The 16,805-nt window shown below is 36.5% G+C and overlaps 1 protein-coding gene across 1 annotated transcript in view; it reads left to right on the top strand.

Annotated features, from left to right (window-relative positions):
- The window catches only part of LOC123549408 (fibropellin-1-like), a 59,978-nt gene that overhangs the window by 12,293 nt on the left and 30,880 nt on the right, over window positions 1–16,805 (top strand). Inside the window, exons 4-6 of the mRNA XM_053546708.1 lie at window positions 14,691–14,836; window positions 15,627–15,662; window positions 15,844–15,956. Of these exons, the coding sequence (XP_053402683.1) occupies window positions 14,691–14,836; window positions 15,627–15,662; window positions 15,844–15,956 (295 nt within the window). The remainder of the gene's footprint in view (window positions 1–14,690; window positions 14,837–15,626; window positions 15,663–15,843; window positions 15,957–16,805) is intronic.

Genomic DNA, 16,805 nt, shown 5'->3' with positions numbered 1-16,805 from the left:
TTGACACAAATGTTCACCACACCGAGACGACGTGCAGAGCGCATGTTTTGGATGTCTCGCTTCAAGGTCAAGGTCACACTTAGGGGTCAAAAGTCATATCAGTTTGTTTCGTGTCCGCTCTGTAACTCTTGAACTGCTGGAAGGATTTCAAAGAAACTTGGCAGAAATGTTCACCACACCGAGACGACGTGCAGAGCGCATGTTCCGGATGACTCGCTTCAAGATCAAGGTCACACTTAAGGGTCAAAGGTCATATATGACTTTGCTTTGTGTATATTGCTCTACATTGCAATGCTCTTGTTTTTATTTGATATAACTTTTTTTTGTTCACTTACAATATTTTTTTTAAATTACTTCCCTTTTATGTTACTATAAATAGCTTATTTTAAAACTTTTTTATCATTGGCCATAGGGAAAAACTGAGACCACTTTTCTGTGGTAAAACATGGATGGTACCTCCAGTTTTTAGGTGTATTATTACATATCTGTACCTGATAAGGGTTTTTTTGTTGACTTTGAATATTTTTTGTGTGGCCTTAGATTTGTTATTTGAAGTTTTCCTTTTGTTGTTCCAGTCCTTTGGGCTACAACAGTCAAGTTCTTTAAATTTTGCTCCCATCCTATGATGTAACCCTTCGGGCGTATATTGCCCCGCTTGGCGGAGCTCTTGTTAACCATATTATTACTATGTCCCCGTTTTGACAGGCCTTGCCTTACCACACCTGTCTGTAAATTCGCATTTAGATTTTGTGTGTGTGTGTGTGTCTGTGTGTCTGTTTGTCGCAAATCTTGTCCGCACTCAGACTTTTGAAAATACGTATTCCGTTTGGACAATCGGAATCCCATACGCCGAAAGTCGAGATCTCAAAACTACGATGAATAAAGTCAAAATTACAATGATAAAAACGCGAACCACGATGGCGAAAACTTACAGTACAGTGTGTGTTTTTATTTTTATTTTATTTTATTTTTTTTACAAAATTTTGCCCCTTCACGATTTAGAAATGTTTGGTAAAGATTTTGTATGTATGCTTGTATCTCAGTATCCATTAATGGGAATAGGTTGAAACTTCACACGCTTGTTCACTGTCATGATCTGATATGCTCTGTGCATAACACTACTTTGCAATTTTTCAAAATTATGCCCCTTTTATGACTTAGCAGTTTTTGGTTAAGTTTTTGTATGTAAGCTGGTATCTCAGTTTCCACTAATGGAAAAGTATTGAAACTTCACACACTTGTTCACTGTCATAGTATGACATGCAAGGAAAAGATTCAATAACTCTACTTTGCATTTTTACAAAAGTATGCCCCTTTTTCAACAGAGCAGTTTTTGGCTAAATTCTTATATGTAAGCTTGTATCTCAATACCCACTTATGGGAATGGGTTATGGGTTGAAACTTCACATTCTTGTCCACTGTCATGAGCTGATAAGCACTGTGCATGTTCCATAACCATGTTTCCCATTTCTACAAAATTATGCCCTTTTTTCGACTTTTGCATTCATTCAATTGACAATGCTGTTGAATAGTCGAGCGTTGCTGTCCTCCAACAGCTCTTGTTATGTCTGTACGAGTCCGTGTATGTGTTACATGTATTCTTTATTCAGTGAAGCATCTGAGATATCAAATTCAGAACATTACAAAGTATTGTTGTAAATTTAGCAGCTAGTCTTATTAAAGTTGATTTATTAATTGATTCTACTGATGTGAAACTTTGGCCTCTTCTACTAGAGATGTCATTCACCAGTTACCCTCATAAATTGCTTGGGACTGGAGTGTGTTTCATTTTGTATCATTTTATCAAGGTATGTTGTCATCATGTACCATCGTAAACATGTCTGGTTTGTTAGAGTTAGAGGTGGCTCCGTATTTGGGATGGTACCATCAGTCAACGGTTATCCTCATAAATATTAGGGGTAATCTTTGTCTTTCATCACTATGATACACTCCAAATATGGGAGGGTACCTGCTTTTGTATATAAGCCTAGGTCAGAACTTGGGAGGGGAATTCTTTACTTTTGGCTCGGACTTTGAAAATGACAGATCATAGAAACAAGAAATGAAATATTTTACAGTTATAATTATAAGTGACTTTAGACCAGAGGAATGAGAGAATTATAATTTTGACGACTTTATTTCCATCTTAGACAAAATCTCATAATAAACTAACATTGAAAATTGGATTAAAAGTTATTTTATCAATGGAGTATAAACCCCCTCACCCGAACATACGTTTTTCAACACTGGTGGCAGCGACGGAAATGGACTTATACACGTGCTTATAAGAAATTTGGACATATATTTCTATTCAATATATTTGTGGTGACAATTAAGTGACAAGCATGGGACCTAAAAAGCAACAAGAAAAAGATTCTGTCACAACTGAAGTCATGAACAATTGTTAGCTGAAGTTGAACTTTTGAGACAAAAACTTAAATCGGCAGAAGTTGATAACTTGACCTTAAGTGAGAGACTACGCAAAAATGAACAGGAAAGTACTCTACAAAGAGATGAATTAGTGCGCAGTTACCAACAACGAATCAATGACATTTCTATGGAAAAAGACAATCAGATAAGAAATTTAGTCAATGAAAGGGACACAGCTTCAAATGAAAACAGCAATACATCAAGGCAGCAAAATCAACAGATGAGAGGCCGTGATAAATACGAGGTTCCTCTACCTAGGCAAATTATCTTTGATGGCAGATCGTCCTGGGAGAGTTTCATTCACCCATTTGAAGCTATGGTTGATGCGTGCAAGTGGGACAATAGTGAACGTTTGTTCCGCCTTAAGAACAGTTTACGCTGTGATGCTGCGGAATACGCTTTCAAGCAGCTGGGAGCTGACGAATTGTCAAATTATGCGAAGATGAAATCATCTATGGCGATGCGATTTCAGGAAAAGCGCTCCACTTCCTCCTATCTGGCTGAATTAGAAAACCGGAAATACAACAGGGAAAAAGAATCATTGGCTGAATATGTGGCAGAGGTTAAGAGGTTGGTAATAAAAGGTTACCCCACAGCAAACAACGAGACGAGGGAAACGATAAACCTTCGGCACTTTCTTAAGGGACTTCAGGATTCTCAGGCGGCTTTGTTCATTGGGATGCAGGACCCAAAATATATCGATCAGGCAAGAGAATTGCTCGACAACTATTCCAGCATCAGAGATGATGTGAGAGGGGCGAGAATTAGGAACATTGACACGGGCAGGGAACCTTACGTAACAGAAGCAAGACTGCAAGAATTTGGTAGAGATCTGAAATCCAACATAGGCAAAAAGATTGATCATCTTGCGAACCAGTTGAATGTTAAAAGTAGTAGATCAGCCTCGGATCGTAAAGTAAATCAGCGCCCAAGAAAAGATGTACAGTGTTTTAGATGCCAGCAGTTTGGTCACTATGCGGATGAGTGTAAGGCAAACCTTCAGGAAGGTAACAAGTCGGAAAACTAGCTTCGACCAAGCCTAACGGCCCAGACTTGGTCAATAACAGTGAAGTTGAATTTAAGACTATTAAGTGTAGGAGTGCTAATACAGATGGTGTTTCCATTATATTGCCTGTAAATATTTTTCAAACTGTGCGCGCGAACTTAGTCATAGATACTGGTGCCTGTACTACGATTTTTTCTACTGCATTATATCATAGAATACCAGAGGATGTGCGACCTGAGTTGTGTAAAGTTGACCCTTCAATACGTCTTGAAGTTGCGGATGACGGTTTATTAGCCATAGATGGACAATGTGAATTTTCATTTAGTGCATCGGGTCAAACTTTTAATTACACTGTATTAATTGCACCTATTCATGAAGATAGACTAATTGGATTAGACTTCTTGTATGAAAATGATTACCAACTTAGTGCTAAAAAGGGATTAAAATTGAATGGGAAAATATGTAGAACTCTAGTTGAAAAAGTTCCCTTGAGGGCAGTCAGAGTGACCACAAGGTCAAGAGTAACAATTCCAGCGAATTCAGAAACAGTAATACCTGGGGAGGCTATAAATTTCGGTGCAATTAATTCATCATTGGGCATCATTTACCCTTCAGAGAATAAACAACCGGCTAACAATGTTTTGATGGGAAGTGTGCTCATTGCTCCAAAGAGAATTCAGGGTGATTCAATTCCCATTAGACTAGTTAACACCTCTGACAGAAAAGTGAAATTATCAAAAGGGTCATTATTGGGATATTTGCATGAAACTAAACAGGAGGATTTATTGAGAGAAAATGTAGATTTAAATGACTGTGAAATATTGGACAATAATATCAAAACAAGTGAAAATAACATTAAACATGACATGACTAAATGGAGTAGTGGGTTAAAGGACCTGTACCATAGATCCTCTGCAAATCTCAATGAGTCACAAAAAGAAGCATTGAAGTGTCTATTGGAGAAACATAAAAATGCTTTTTCCAGTTCCTCCACAGATTAAGGGCGTACTTCATTAGTGCGACATACAGTTGAGGTGGCAGAAAATGTTCGACCTGTAAAAATACCACCTAGACGGGTGCCAAAAGCGTTCGAAGGCCAAGAAGAAAAAATTATTCAACAACAACTTGAAATGGGAATAATTGAAGAAAGTAAGAGTCCATGGTCTGCACCTTTATGCTTTGTAAGGAAAAAGGACCCACAGGCAGGAGTGCGTGTCGTTGTGGATTATAGGGGTTTAAATGATCTAAGCAAAAAATGTGCCTATCCATTGCCGAGAATTGACAGTTGTTTAGAAAGTTTGGGAGGAAATAATTATTACAGTTCATTAGATCTTTTGTCAGGATTTTACCAAATAGAACTTGATGAGAGAGATCGTGAAAAGACTGCATTTGGCACCAGCAGGGGCGGCCTGTATCAATACGTTACTATGCCGCAGGGCCTTACTGGGGCTCCACATACATTTCAGCGGTGTATGGAATTAGTGTTTAAGAACTTACAGTGGAGGACAATGATTATTTACATGGATGATATTTGTACTTTTGCTGAAACTTTTGATCAGGCATTGTTTAGGTTAGATGAAATTTTAACCAGATTGGAGAAAAATAACTTGAAATTAAAACCAAGCAAGTGCAATCTACTCCAAAGGCGTATAAATATATTAGGTCACACAATTGACAGTTCTGGAATACGTCCTTCAGAAGAGAAAGTTAAAGCTGTGAAAGAGTGGCCTGTGCCACGGAATTTAACCGAACTCAGAAGTTTTTTAGGTTTTTGTAGTTATTACAGACGTTTTATCAAGGGATTTAGTGCTAGGGCGTCACCACTTAATCGCTTAACAGAGGCCGGTCGAGCGTTTATCTGGGGACCAGAACAGGATAGTGCTTTTATGGACTTAAAAACTGCATTGACAGGCGAAGAAGTGTTAGCATATCCAAAAGAGGAAGGCTTATTCATAGTGGATACTGACAGTAGCAATTTCTCGTGCGGGGGTTGCTTGTCGCAAATGCAATGGTCAGATACAGCTCAGGATTATGTTGAAAAACCAATTATGTTTGCGAGTAAATCATTTGACAAAACACAGCGACGTTATTGTGCCACAAGAAGGGAGCTGTTGGGTGTAGTGACATTTATAACTCAGTTTAGACACTTTCTGTTAGGTAGAGAATTTTTATTAAGGACTGACTGTTCCAGTTTAAGGTGGTTAATGTCGTTTAAGTCACCTACTGATCAAATGGCGCGCTGGCTAGAGGTTTTGTCACAGTATAACTTTAAAATCGAACATCGTAGTGGGAAAAAGCATATCAATGCTGATAGCCTGTCCAGAATTCCATGTGAACCAGAGGAGTGTCAGTGCTATGATGGGAATACAATACTTGAAAGTTTACCATGTAAGGGGTGTCAGACTTGTTTGAAGAAACACGATTCCTGGTCAGATTTTGCACAATTCAATGACGTTGTTCCGTTATTCGATAAAAACTTGAATATTGGGAATCAGAGTAGGCCAGTCATATTACGAGTGAAGGCTCAAAATAGTGGATTTTGGAGCCGTATTTTTGTGCTCATGCAGCTGCAAATCATGAAGTTGATAGGTTGTTTCAACACACTTTTCCATGGATTAAAACAGACAGGGAAGTACTTCCGAAATCGCGTTCAACGACTTCGATTCCATAATAGTCTGGATTTAAATGGTGTACAAAGTGGAAATAGCTTCAACTTTGGTGACAATAACGAGGAGGTGTTGAACAAGGACGTAAATGCTATACTGGATGAACATGTTGCATTATCCGAGGATGCATCGCAAACATCTAACTTAGGTTGTCTCAAACAGTTTAACACAGTTAATTGTTCACCTGTCAAAATGGCCAAATTACAGAGAGCGGACCCAGATTTAGGAATTGTGATACAGTGGCTTGAAGAAAACAGACGACCCCTGAGAGATAAGGTAGCTGGGAATTCACCAAGTGTGCGGAATTATTGGCTAAATTATGACGTGTTAATTCTGATTGATGGAGTGTTATTTAAAAAGTACATTGTCAGTGCAAAGGACCATCGGCTTTTGTTGATAGTGCCTAGAGTACTATATAAGGAACTTTTGATATCTTGTCATGATTCAATTACTGGAGCACATTTAGGAATTTCAAAGACATATTCCAAATTACATCTCAAATATCACTGGTATAAAATGAAGGAATACGTCCAGTTGCATATCAAAAGTTGTGAAAAGTGTGCATTCCGAAAAAGGCCGAAAAACATGCCGAGGGCACCATTAACAGAGTACACAGTTGGCCATCCTATGGATCGTATACAAACGGACATAATGGGGCCACTTAATGAGACAGAATCTGGAAATCGGTATATTATCGTGGTCATTGATGGATTTACCAAGTGGGCTGAGTGTTACGCAACCAGAGATCAGCTAGCAAGTACCGTTGCTCATAAGATCGTATATGAATTTTTGTCCAGATATGGTATGTGTTTGGACATACATTCTGATCAAGGGACAAATTACCAATCCAAGTTGTTCAGTGAAATCTGTCGGATTTTGGAAATTAATCAAACGAGGACTAGTGGATATAGGCCAATGGCAAATGGTGGACCAGAGAGATTCAATCAAGTTTTGCAAAATATGATATCTACTTATGTAAACTCCAGTCAAACAAACTGGGACGAAAATCTTAATTTAATCACCTCCGCATACAGAGGATGTGTCCACCAGGCGACCGGATTCACGCCAAATTATTTAATGATGGGACGTGAAGCTATTATCCCGGTTGACATTTCACTTGGCTGCATTACAGAGAACAAGATAAGTTCAGTGGACTATGCCATTCAACTACAAGAGAAGTTAACAGAGGCGCATCAGATAGCACGAACTAATTTGCAAAAGAATGCTGTCAGACAGAAGCGTGATTATGACACCCGGATTTCAAAAACACATTTTAGTAAAGGACAGTTAGTTTTGTGCTTAGAGAAATCTAGACATAAAGGAATCAGCAAGAAAATTGACCCTAATATTTGGAAGGGGCCTTATGTTATTACAAGGAAGATCACAGACCTTTTGTATGAGATAAGACTTTCCCCAAATGGCAAATCAAGAACAGTGCATCATGACAGATTGAAACCGTTTCATGGAAATAAAACGACCCATTGGCAATCAAACATGGTGAAGTCTAAGGAAAATAACCATAAATCAAAAATGAAAGGGTTCCAGCAAACTTCCAAATCCTGCCTGGACAGTACCAGTCAACAAGTGAGGAGAAGTTCAAGGAACAGGACTCAATACAGACCATACCAACATGGTACACAATAGTAATAAATATTAAAAGTGTTAATTGTCCTTCATCGTGAGAGTACTTCAAAGGCTAAGTGTTGGGTATATATAAGGGACTTGCACATTTGGGCAATCAGTTCTAGACATTTAGCATTTCTGAAAACACCAAAATATTGAAAAATTAAACCTGGATTTTTAAATTTTAATGAACACGTGCACAAGCTGCAATAGGAATTTTTCTTTTCGTTCGGGATTAACCAGGCATAAAAGGCAGTGTTCATACGTCATGAATGACAATATTTTTGAGAATCTCACAGGGGGGACAGAAAAGAAGTTGCATCGTCCAGGATTCGTGCCAATTTCTCCAACACCCACCGGAGCAGTACCACAACCACCATACATGATGTACCTACCACCTCCAGGACATACAACATTAAAATCCGCTAGCATGCACTTCCAGCAACCATCAATTGGAAATGTGGACATATCAAGTGCGCCTCTTGAAACAATGCCAGCAAATGCCAAGCGGCCAAGGTCAATGCCAGAAAATGAGGACATTTCTTCTATGTTACACCGACTAAACGAACACCTAGTAAGCATAGACAGGAAGCTTGACACTATGTCAAGAGACATACACGTCATAGCCCAGAATGTACAGGGGAAGGATATACCCTCAGATCAACTTTCTGAGCTGGATTGTCTCCGGCAGAAAATTCTGGATTTTAAGAAATGAATTTGTATCAAGGTCACTTTTAGACTTACTTCAAATTCCTTCTGGATTTTAAGTGCTAACTAATATTCATCCTGGATTATAAGTGTGTAATTATTAATTTCATTCTTTGTATGGATTTAATTAGTGGCTGCATTGGTAATAATAATCCCATTCAGCCTAAGTGTATACAGATGGATTTATTATTCTTTATATGGATTTAATTAGTGGCTGCATTGGTAATAATAATCCCATTCGGCCTTGGTGTATTCAAATGGATTTATTTGTGGGTTTCATTTTCAGATATGAAAATTTGTGCCATTTATTAAAATCATATGTTGTATTATTAGATGCTCTTGGCACACAGGACTTAAAACTTTGGTAGAGACGACTACCATAGCCATATAAATTAGACATTGTGCCTATTCCTTTTTTTTCAAATTAATTTAAATAAATAAAAGGCACCAGGACTTACATTAGTAAATGGTAATGACGACTACCATATCAATGAAATTTATCAAAATTGTGCCTATTTCTATCATCTTACTGTGTAAATGTTAAAATAAATAAAGGCACCAGGACTTAGTGTGAGAGAAATAAACATTGCGTGAAAGTGCTTCCAAATGTATATTCACCTTATTAGATGAACTGAATTCAACACTGGATTTTATTTTGCATGTGTTTTACTAGGACAGTTGGTGATTTTTTTAACACTTTTAATGTTTCATACACACATCAGTATAATAGTCATTTTACATGTATACTACTACGAGAAGTATGTAGTAACGTAGTTCTTCCGAACTATAATCTTGAGTTTTATTAAAACATAGAGTAGAGCATGTTCACTACTATTCATGACACTTAATCATTTATATTGAGGAGCAGTTTCAATATGCTATTAATAGTTAGGTATTCGCATTCTTATGTATCTTCTTCATAATATGTGAGAGCAAGAGTCTGGCTCAGTAGTCACTTGTATTTTAAGTTTAAACTTAATTGGGGACAATTAAGAAGCTAAGGGTGGGGGAGTGTTGTAAATTTAGCAGCTAGTCTTATTAAAGTTGATTTATAAATTGATTCTACTGATGTGAAACTTTGGCCTCTGCTACTAGAGATGTCATTCACCAGTTACCCTCATAAATTGCTTGGGACTGGAGTGTGTTTCATTTTGTATCATTTTATCAAGGTATGTTGTCATCATGTACCATCTTAAACATGTCTGGTTTGTTAGAGTTAGAGGTGGCTCCGTATTTGGGATGGTACCATCAGTCAACGGTTATCCTCATAAATATTAGGGGTAATCTTTGTCTTTCATCACTATGATACACTCCAAATATGGGAGGGTACCTGCTTTTGTATATAAGCCTAGGTCAGAACTTGGGAGGGGAATTCTTTACTTTTGGCTCGGACTTTGAAAATGACAGATCATAGAAACAAGAAATGAAATATTTTACAGTTATAATTATAAGTGACTTTAGACCAGAGGAATGAGAGAATTATAATTTTGACGACTTTATTTCCATCTTAGACAAAATCTCATAATAAACTAACATTGAAAATTGGATTAAAAGTTATTTTATCAATGGAGTATAAACCCCCTCACCCGAACATACGTTTTTCAACAGTATTCACACAATTTAGCTCAGCACGTCCAAATTGTACTTGTTTATTTACTGTAAAATTTCAGACGTGAGCTAGAAAGTCAGGGTTTTTTTTTTTTTTAAATATATAGATGAGTAATTGTTTGTTAACAGAGAAATTCACGCGCTCGCGTGCTGTTATCTTTTCATAAATACTAGTTCCTGTACATCTTATTAAGGTTCGCAGTATTACCGCGTGTTAGCAGCTGCAATGTGTACACTTATCATATTTCTTAAAATGTGGTAATTATCAGTTATCTATGGAGCATATAAAGTGATAATTATTTGTTGCCTGCAATTATAGAGCATCTTATTTCAATTTTACCTAACGGAAATGAAAATAATACAGTTTCAATTTCACACAAAAAGTAACTGCAGTATACTGATATTAAAGATATATAACACCCAAATTCGTATTTGGAAATATAAACAATTATTTCATAGATTCAGCGTAACCATAAAATAACATGTGTATGTATGACGGGTACTATTAAAATAGTACACTCCTAATAGGCATTTTTAGTCTATCCCGATGACGAGTTGTATATATTTACCTGTTTACCTGTGTAAGGGGACATCTCAAAATATTCAAGTGATATAACGTAGTGTAAGAGTAGTATTTAATAATGCAACGACTTTATTCATTTATTTCATACCAGTCTGGTGGTTCATATTTTAGTCTTGATATGTCATCGCTTAGTTTTTAAACGTTTTAGAGGGAAGTTGCACACGAATATGAATTTCACGAGCATTTTTAATAATATTAGATATTAACAGGTGATCGTTCTGAATTCAAACTTTTGTAACCATGTTTTCAACAAAGATAAAAGTAAGAAAACCAAACATTAATGTAAAATAATGGAGAAACGTAGAATAAATAGATGAACTACAGAATCTCAGGTGTATTGAAAAGGCTGCATTATACGAAAGGGCATTAATATCAGCTACGTGTTATTTAATATAGTATGTAACTCTTAATTAATTTCGAGTTGCGTACCTTTCTTACCCTATATTTTGAAGACTTTGATATACCCTACTCGAAATTTCGTCTTACTACTTCGGCATTTCGAATTAAATAACCCGAAAATTACTGGATTTTCTAATATCTAATACATAAAAATTCGACTTAGTATCTCGAGATTTCATCCGAATAATAATTCTATGACAAAACTGGAATGCGATAACAGGCATTGCTACTTCCATCTCCAGATTTCACACTGTCCACGCATAATGCCACTTAGCCGTATGGTGACCGCCAGATACTTTGATCGTAGTTTGTATTTGAAAGCCATATGGCTGATCGACCTTCAGTCTGTATTTTCTTTTTTGGAAGTGACATGACAGGTCGATCGATTAACATTCGCAAGTCATATAGCTCAAATGCATGCTAAATATTTCGTATCTTGCACCGACCATATGTCATTTCCGTATTCGAACATAAGGAATGTAGTCACTGTATCACTGTATATCACTGTATTTTCTGCTACCATTCTTTTTGTATTGTGTTTACTCTGTCGCAGCGACATAACAAACGTCGCCCCACAGAACATCGTTATGGCGCCCACTCAAATGTCGCCTCTCCAAACCTGTCATCCCGCCAGATGTGCCCCGCTGAATGTTTCCCCACCAAAGGCGGCCCTGCTTAACGTCGCTTTAGCCCTAATCGACTGTCACCTCGCCGAATGTCTCACTGCCAGGGCTTTTCTGATATTTTTAGAATATAAGAATTGTACTAGTGTACTTTATGTATTACATATTAGTCATCACTTTGCAGAATTTAAAAAAACAAACGCAAACAACTTCACAACAAACAAGAATTCTTACTGAATTTCATGGGTTCTGAATTCTAAATGATTTTTGAGTGCGCGATTTCATTTCAAACAGTTCTAAACGTAAAACACTACTGAATAATTAATGTCACAGGTATGCCTTGGTATAATGTTTTCGCTTGATAAATGCTACATCAGGTTAGTGTGTTGGACTAGATTCTGATTTTTCTTTTGGAATATCACTTTGAAGATGAAGTAGTGCAAGACTATGACGGCTATGGTTTAATGTTGAGTGCCAGTGAAATAATATAGTACACATTACGGCTTTTATAATTTTTAAGGCACAGCTACATAAGTATGACTGGAAACAGAATAAGGTAAATTTATTGTAATTTTAAAAACATATCATTTGATAATGTGGCTTGAAGATATCAGAACGTAAGTAGTAAGTAATAATTTTTTAAGGTAATGACCCATTACGACATTCGGCAATTGTGAGATTATGGTTATATATAACACACTAAATAGTTGTTGTTCTTTATTCTATATAAAACTGACCTATTTCCACTGGCCGCAGCACACATCAGGACCCATTTGAAATGTCTGTAACCTACATTTTCTTGAAGAATATTGTTAGCGCTAAATCAAAATCAAAAGAAAAGTGGGGTTCATGTTTGTTGCAAGAAAAATAATTTCAGTCAAACACACAGCATAGATCTGTCATGTGATTTTAGCAAAAAAGTTGCAAAGAAAATAAGGAAAATAGCTCTACAGAGCAAAACAAAAACAAAAAAAACTGAGGACTATTTGTATCCGCCATTATGCGACTTCTATTCATTTCGCGCCATTTTTCTATTTAGTGTCTGTAATTCGGTCAAAAATGTGCTTCCGTCGAAAGAAGTCCATATTTTTGCATTTTCCGCGCATTTGCGCGTAAACCGGGGGCCAAATGGGCATTATACACGCGTGGCATGAATTTTACATAAATGGTTGGGGTTCTTAGAATGGGCTCCGTCCGTCCTTCCGTCCTTCCGTAACATTTTGTGTCCGTTCTGTATCTCCTAAATCCCTTGAAGGATTTTCATGAAACTTTGGTCAAATGATCACCTCATCAAGGCGATGTGCAGAACCTATGAGTCAGCCATGTCGGTTCAAGGTCAATGTCACAACTCAAGGTCAAAGGTTTTAGCCTTCCATTTCGTGTCCGCTCTGTATCTCCTATACCCCTTGAAGGATAATCTTGAAGCATGGATCAAATGATCACCTTATCAAGAGGATGTGCAGAACTCATGAGTCAGCCATGTCGGCTCAAGGTCAAGGTCACAACTCAAGGTTAAAGGTTTGAGTCTTTTATTTCGTGTCCGCTCTGTATCGCCTAAACCCATTGAAGGATTTTCATGAAACTTGGACCAAATGGTCTTCTCATCAAGACAATGTGCAGAATCTATGAGTCAGCCATGTCGACTCAAGGTCAAGGTCACAACTCAAGGTCAAAGCTTTGAGCCTTCCATTTTGTGTCCGCTCTGTATCTCCTAAATCCCTTGAAGGATTTTCATGAAACTTGCATCAAATGATCACCTCATCAAGGCGATTTGCAGAATTTAGGAGTCAGCCATGTTGGCTCAAGGTCAAGGTCACAACTCTGGGTCAAAAGTTTGAGCCTTCCATTTTGTGTCCGCTCTGTATCTCCTAATCCCCTTGAAGGATTCATATAAAACCTTGGTCAAATGATCACCTATCCAAGACGATGTGCAGAACTCATGAGTCAGCCATGCCAGCTCAAGGTCAAGTTCACAACTTGGGGTCAAGGTTTGAGCCTTCCATTTGTGTCCACTGTATTTCCTAAATCCCTTGAAGGATTTTTTTCATTAAACTTGGATCAAATGATCACCTCATCAAGAACTCATGAGTTAGCCATGTCAACTCAAGGTCAAGGTCAAAACTCAAGGTCAAAGGTTTCAGCTCTGTATCTCCTAAACCCCTTAAAGGGTTTTCATGAAACTTTGGTCAAATGATCACCGCATCAAGACGATGTGCAGAATTCATGGGTCAGACATGTCAGTTCAAGGTCAAGGACACAGCTCAAGGTCAAAGGTTTACCCTTTCACTATCCATAACAGTGGCGGAGGATTTAGCTGTCTTTCAGACTGCCTTGTTATGCTAATATTCGTATGTTTTCGAGTTGTTTACTTGAAAACGAAAGTAGGGTGTTTATTCTGCGGACCGCTTTCTGAAATGCGGCAGTATGAGGGTACCTGACTTCAGTTGACTTGCATTTCACTGCATTCTATTCAACACCCCTTTTTCTTTTCGTTTTCTTGAAGCAAATGTATGGATATCTTGTGGAAAATAAGTGTACGACGGAGCGAAAATCTGGAAACTGTATCAAAATTGTTCTGAAGTAGATGAATTTTATATGAAACAAAGAACAATTTCTTTTATTGGTTTGTAGCCATAAACGCGCCAAAAGATTTTCGTGAAAAACGGAGAATGCCGAATTGTTTAACGGAGAATACGGAATTTGCCGAGTGTCATTACGAGTCCATTTACGATTGTTACTTCTCGCATACTGGAAAAGCAGTCGTTCAGTCAATGGTTCTGTCAAGGCACTTGGCCAGAAATGAAATAATGCTGAGAAGGGCTTCAAGCTGTTTTCCTGGGTTTAAATATGACATAAGATCCAGCTATTATATCTAATACTTCTTTTAAAGTTGCTGACTATGTTTAAGGTATTTTTACATCTTGTTATATCTATTTGTTTTTAAGTCTACTTTATGTAAATCCATGCGTCTTTACTTAAATTGTATAACTTATGTTGTAAAATAAATGATCTTGTAAGTACGTAATTGCTTATTTTATTTTCAGTAGTTCGAACGCGAGTACAGACAGTGATTTAAGAACACCATCAAGAAAGCGAAAATATATGCTTATAGCCATAATTGTTACAGCAGTACTAGTTATTGCTGCTATTGTTGGAGCTATACTGGCAGCAACCTTGACCTCAGGATCAGGTTAGTGCGCATGTTCATACAACATAATATAATCTTTTAAATTATAGAGTTAATAGCTGAATCACTTGCGTAATGTGGGCAACACACAGCCATGTGAACCTTGTCATTTTTTTTCTCACACGAAGCCTATGGCCGATAACCTTTTATGGTGTCTTTTTAAAAGATAGATCCATTATTTCTGCTGCATATGCATAGAATTACCAAATGTGTCTTCATTAGGAAGGTGTCAAATTTTGGTAACAATTTTCTTTTCAAAATATTCTTTAAACAAAAGTATGTTTGGGGAATATTTTATGAATTCATATATAGATTCTCTAATGTTTATTCAGATATACATAGGTTGTTTAAATTGTATATATTATTAAATTACACCATCCGAGTGCCCTTAAACGGTATCATTTGCTAAGAAAGGTACAAACTGGATGTGATTTTAGTTCTTATATTTCACTTAACCCTTATCATGCTAGGCACGATTGATTCTGCCTTTGCGACCATAGTAGATCATGATCAGCCTGCAAATTCCTGCATTTAGTTTTGTTTTTTTTTTGGTATGCACCCCTTCTAATAATTAATGGTATTGTCCAAATTGAAAGATGGACAAATTCAATATAAGAACTTAGTAGGGAAAGGGTTAACCAGAAAAGTAGAATTCGTTTAAAGGTTCAGTCACATTTTTTCCCCAAATATTTATGTTTACAGCTCCAGCAGTCATCATGTGCTGTTAGAATAAACTTTTTAAATTGGCTATTGCATTGTTAAACATATCAAATTGGTATTTTTCATATTTCAGAGAATGCTGCTCAACCTAAAACTGTTGAAAGGATTGGTAAGTACACTTTTGTTTCAAATTACTAGCACAAAACAGTATTTAATTGTATTCTGAGTTTGAATGGTGAGTTTAAATTGACAAACATTATTAATTAAGATAAATTCAACAACAAAAAAGATTAATCACCAGTCAAAGTACGCTATAGGTATAAAATCTTTTCCTTTTTTTTTTATTTCAGTGGAAAAAGCTGTTCAAGGAGAAGTGAAGATGAACTCCAAGAACTGGACTGATGCTTATAACGACAAGAATTCAGTGGAATATAATACTACCGCTAACGAGTTTATTCAAATGGTAATTTATTTATAGATTGTTTTTGTTGGGTTTAAAGCAGCATGCCTTTGTCTATCTCGGCTGCGCAACCAATATAGATTGAAAAAAGAGATAAATTCTCATACAGGTAGTTGAAATATTCCAGTATTTATCAACTGCAAATATAAAACAGGAAATTATACTGAAATAAAAAAAAGTCATCATAAAAAGGATGGTAATTACAAAAGTTCACATAAAGTAATAAAATATACATATCCAATAGGGATCTAGCTCTGTGTAATGGCTCATTTTGGACTCATTAGTGCGCATATCAGATTAAGACTGATTTGGCGTGAGACCATTTTTATATAGAGTTTATTAATTTATGCATTAAAAATTTACAATCGAGTTACCAGTTATCAAAGCCCTATGGGAATTAGGGAAATTACGTATAATTATTGACATTTACAGGACATAGTAAAATTGTTATCAAATCAAGCGATGACTCTGGCTTACACATTTAAAACCATCTTATCTATTAATAAAGTAACTTATCTTTTGATATTATAGCAATTTTCAAGCACATGTACGTCCAACTTGACACTAGATTCAATAACCTGTTTTCAAACCACCTACTAAAATGCATACAATAATTGTTAGAATGATGTTAGAACCTTTAAAGTTACTGAACTTTTCATGATAATGTAGTTCTTGATATTCATAACTTTTTATAGTTAATTAAATGTCTGTGATTTTTTTCAAAGCAAAAGTATCAAATGACAGGAAAATTAAGAATAAAGTCCGTAAATTATTATCCTTTAGTCGTACTTGAACAGTTTACAGTTTCTTATCGTAATTGTTTAAGAATAGTAAAATTGATAAAACTGAAAT

This window comes from Mercenaria mercenaria, chromosome 6 (assembly GCF_021730395.1).
Source record: "Mercenaria mercenaria strain notata chromosome 6, MADL_Memer_1, whole genome shotgun sequence".
NCBI lineage: Eukaryota > Metazoa > Mollusca > Bivalvia > Venerida > Veneridae > Mercenaria > Mercenaria mercenaria.
Note: the sequence above shows the minus strand (reverse complement) of the source record. Positions and strands in the feature narration are given on the sequence as shown.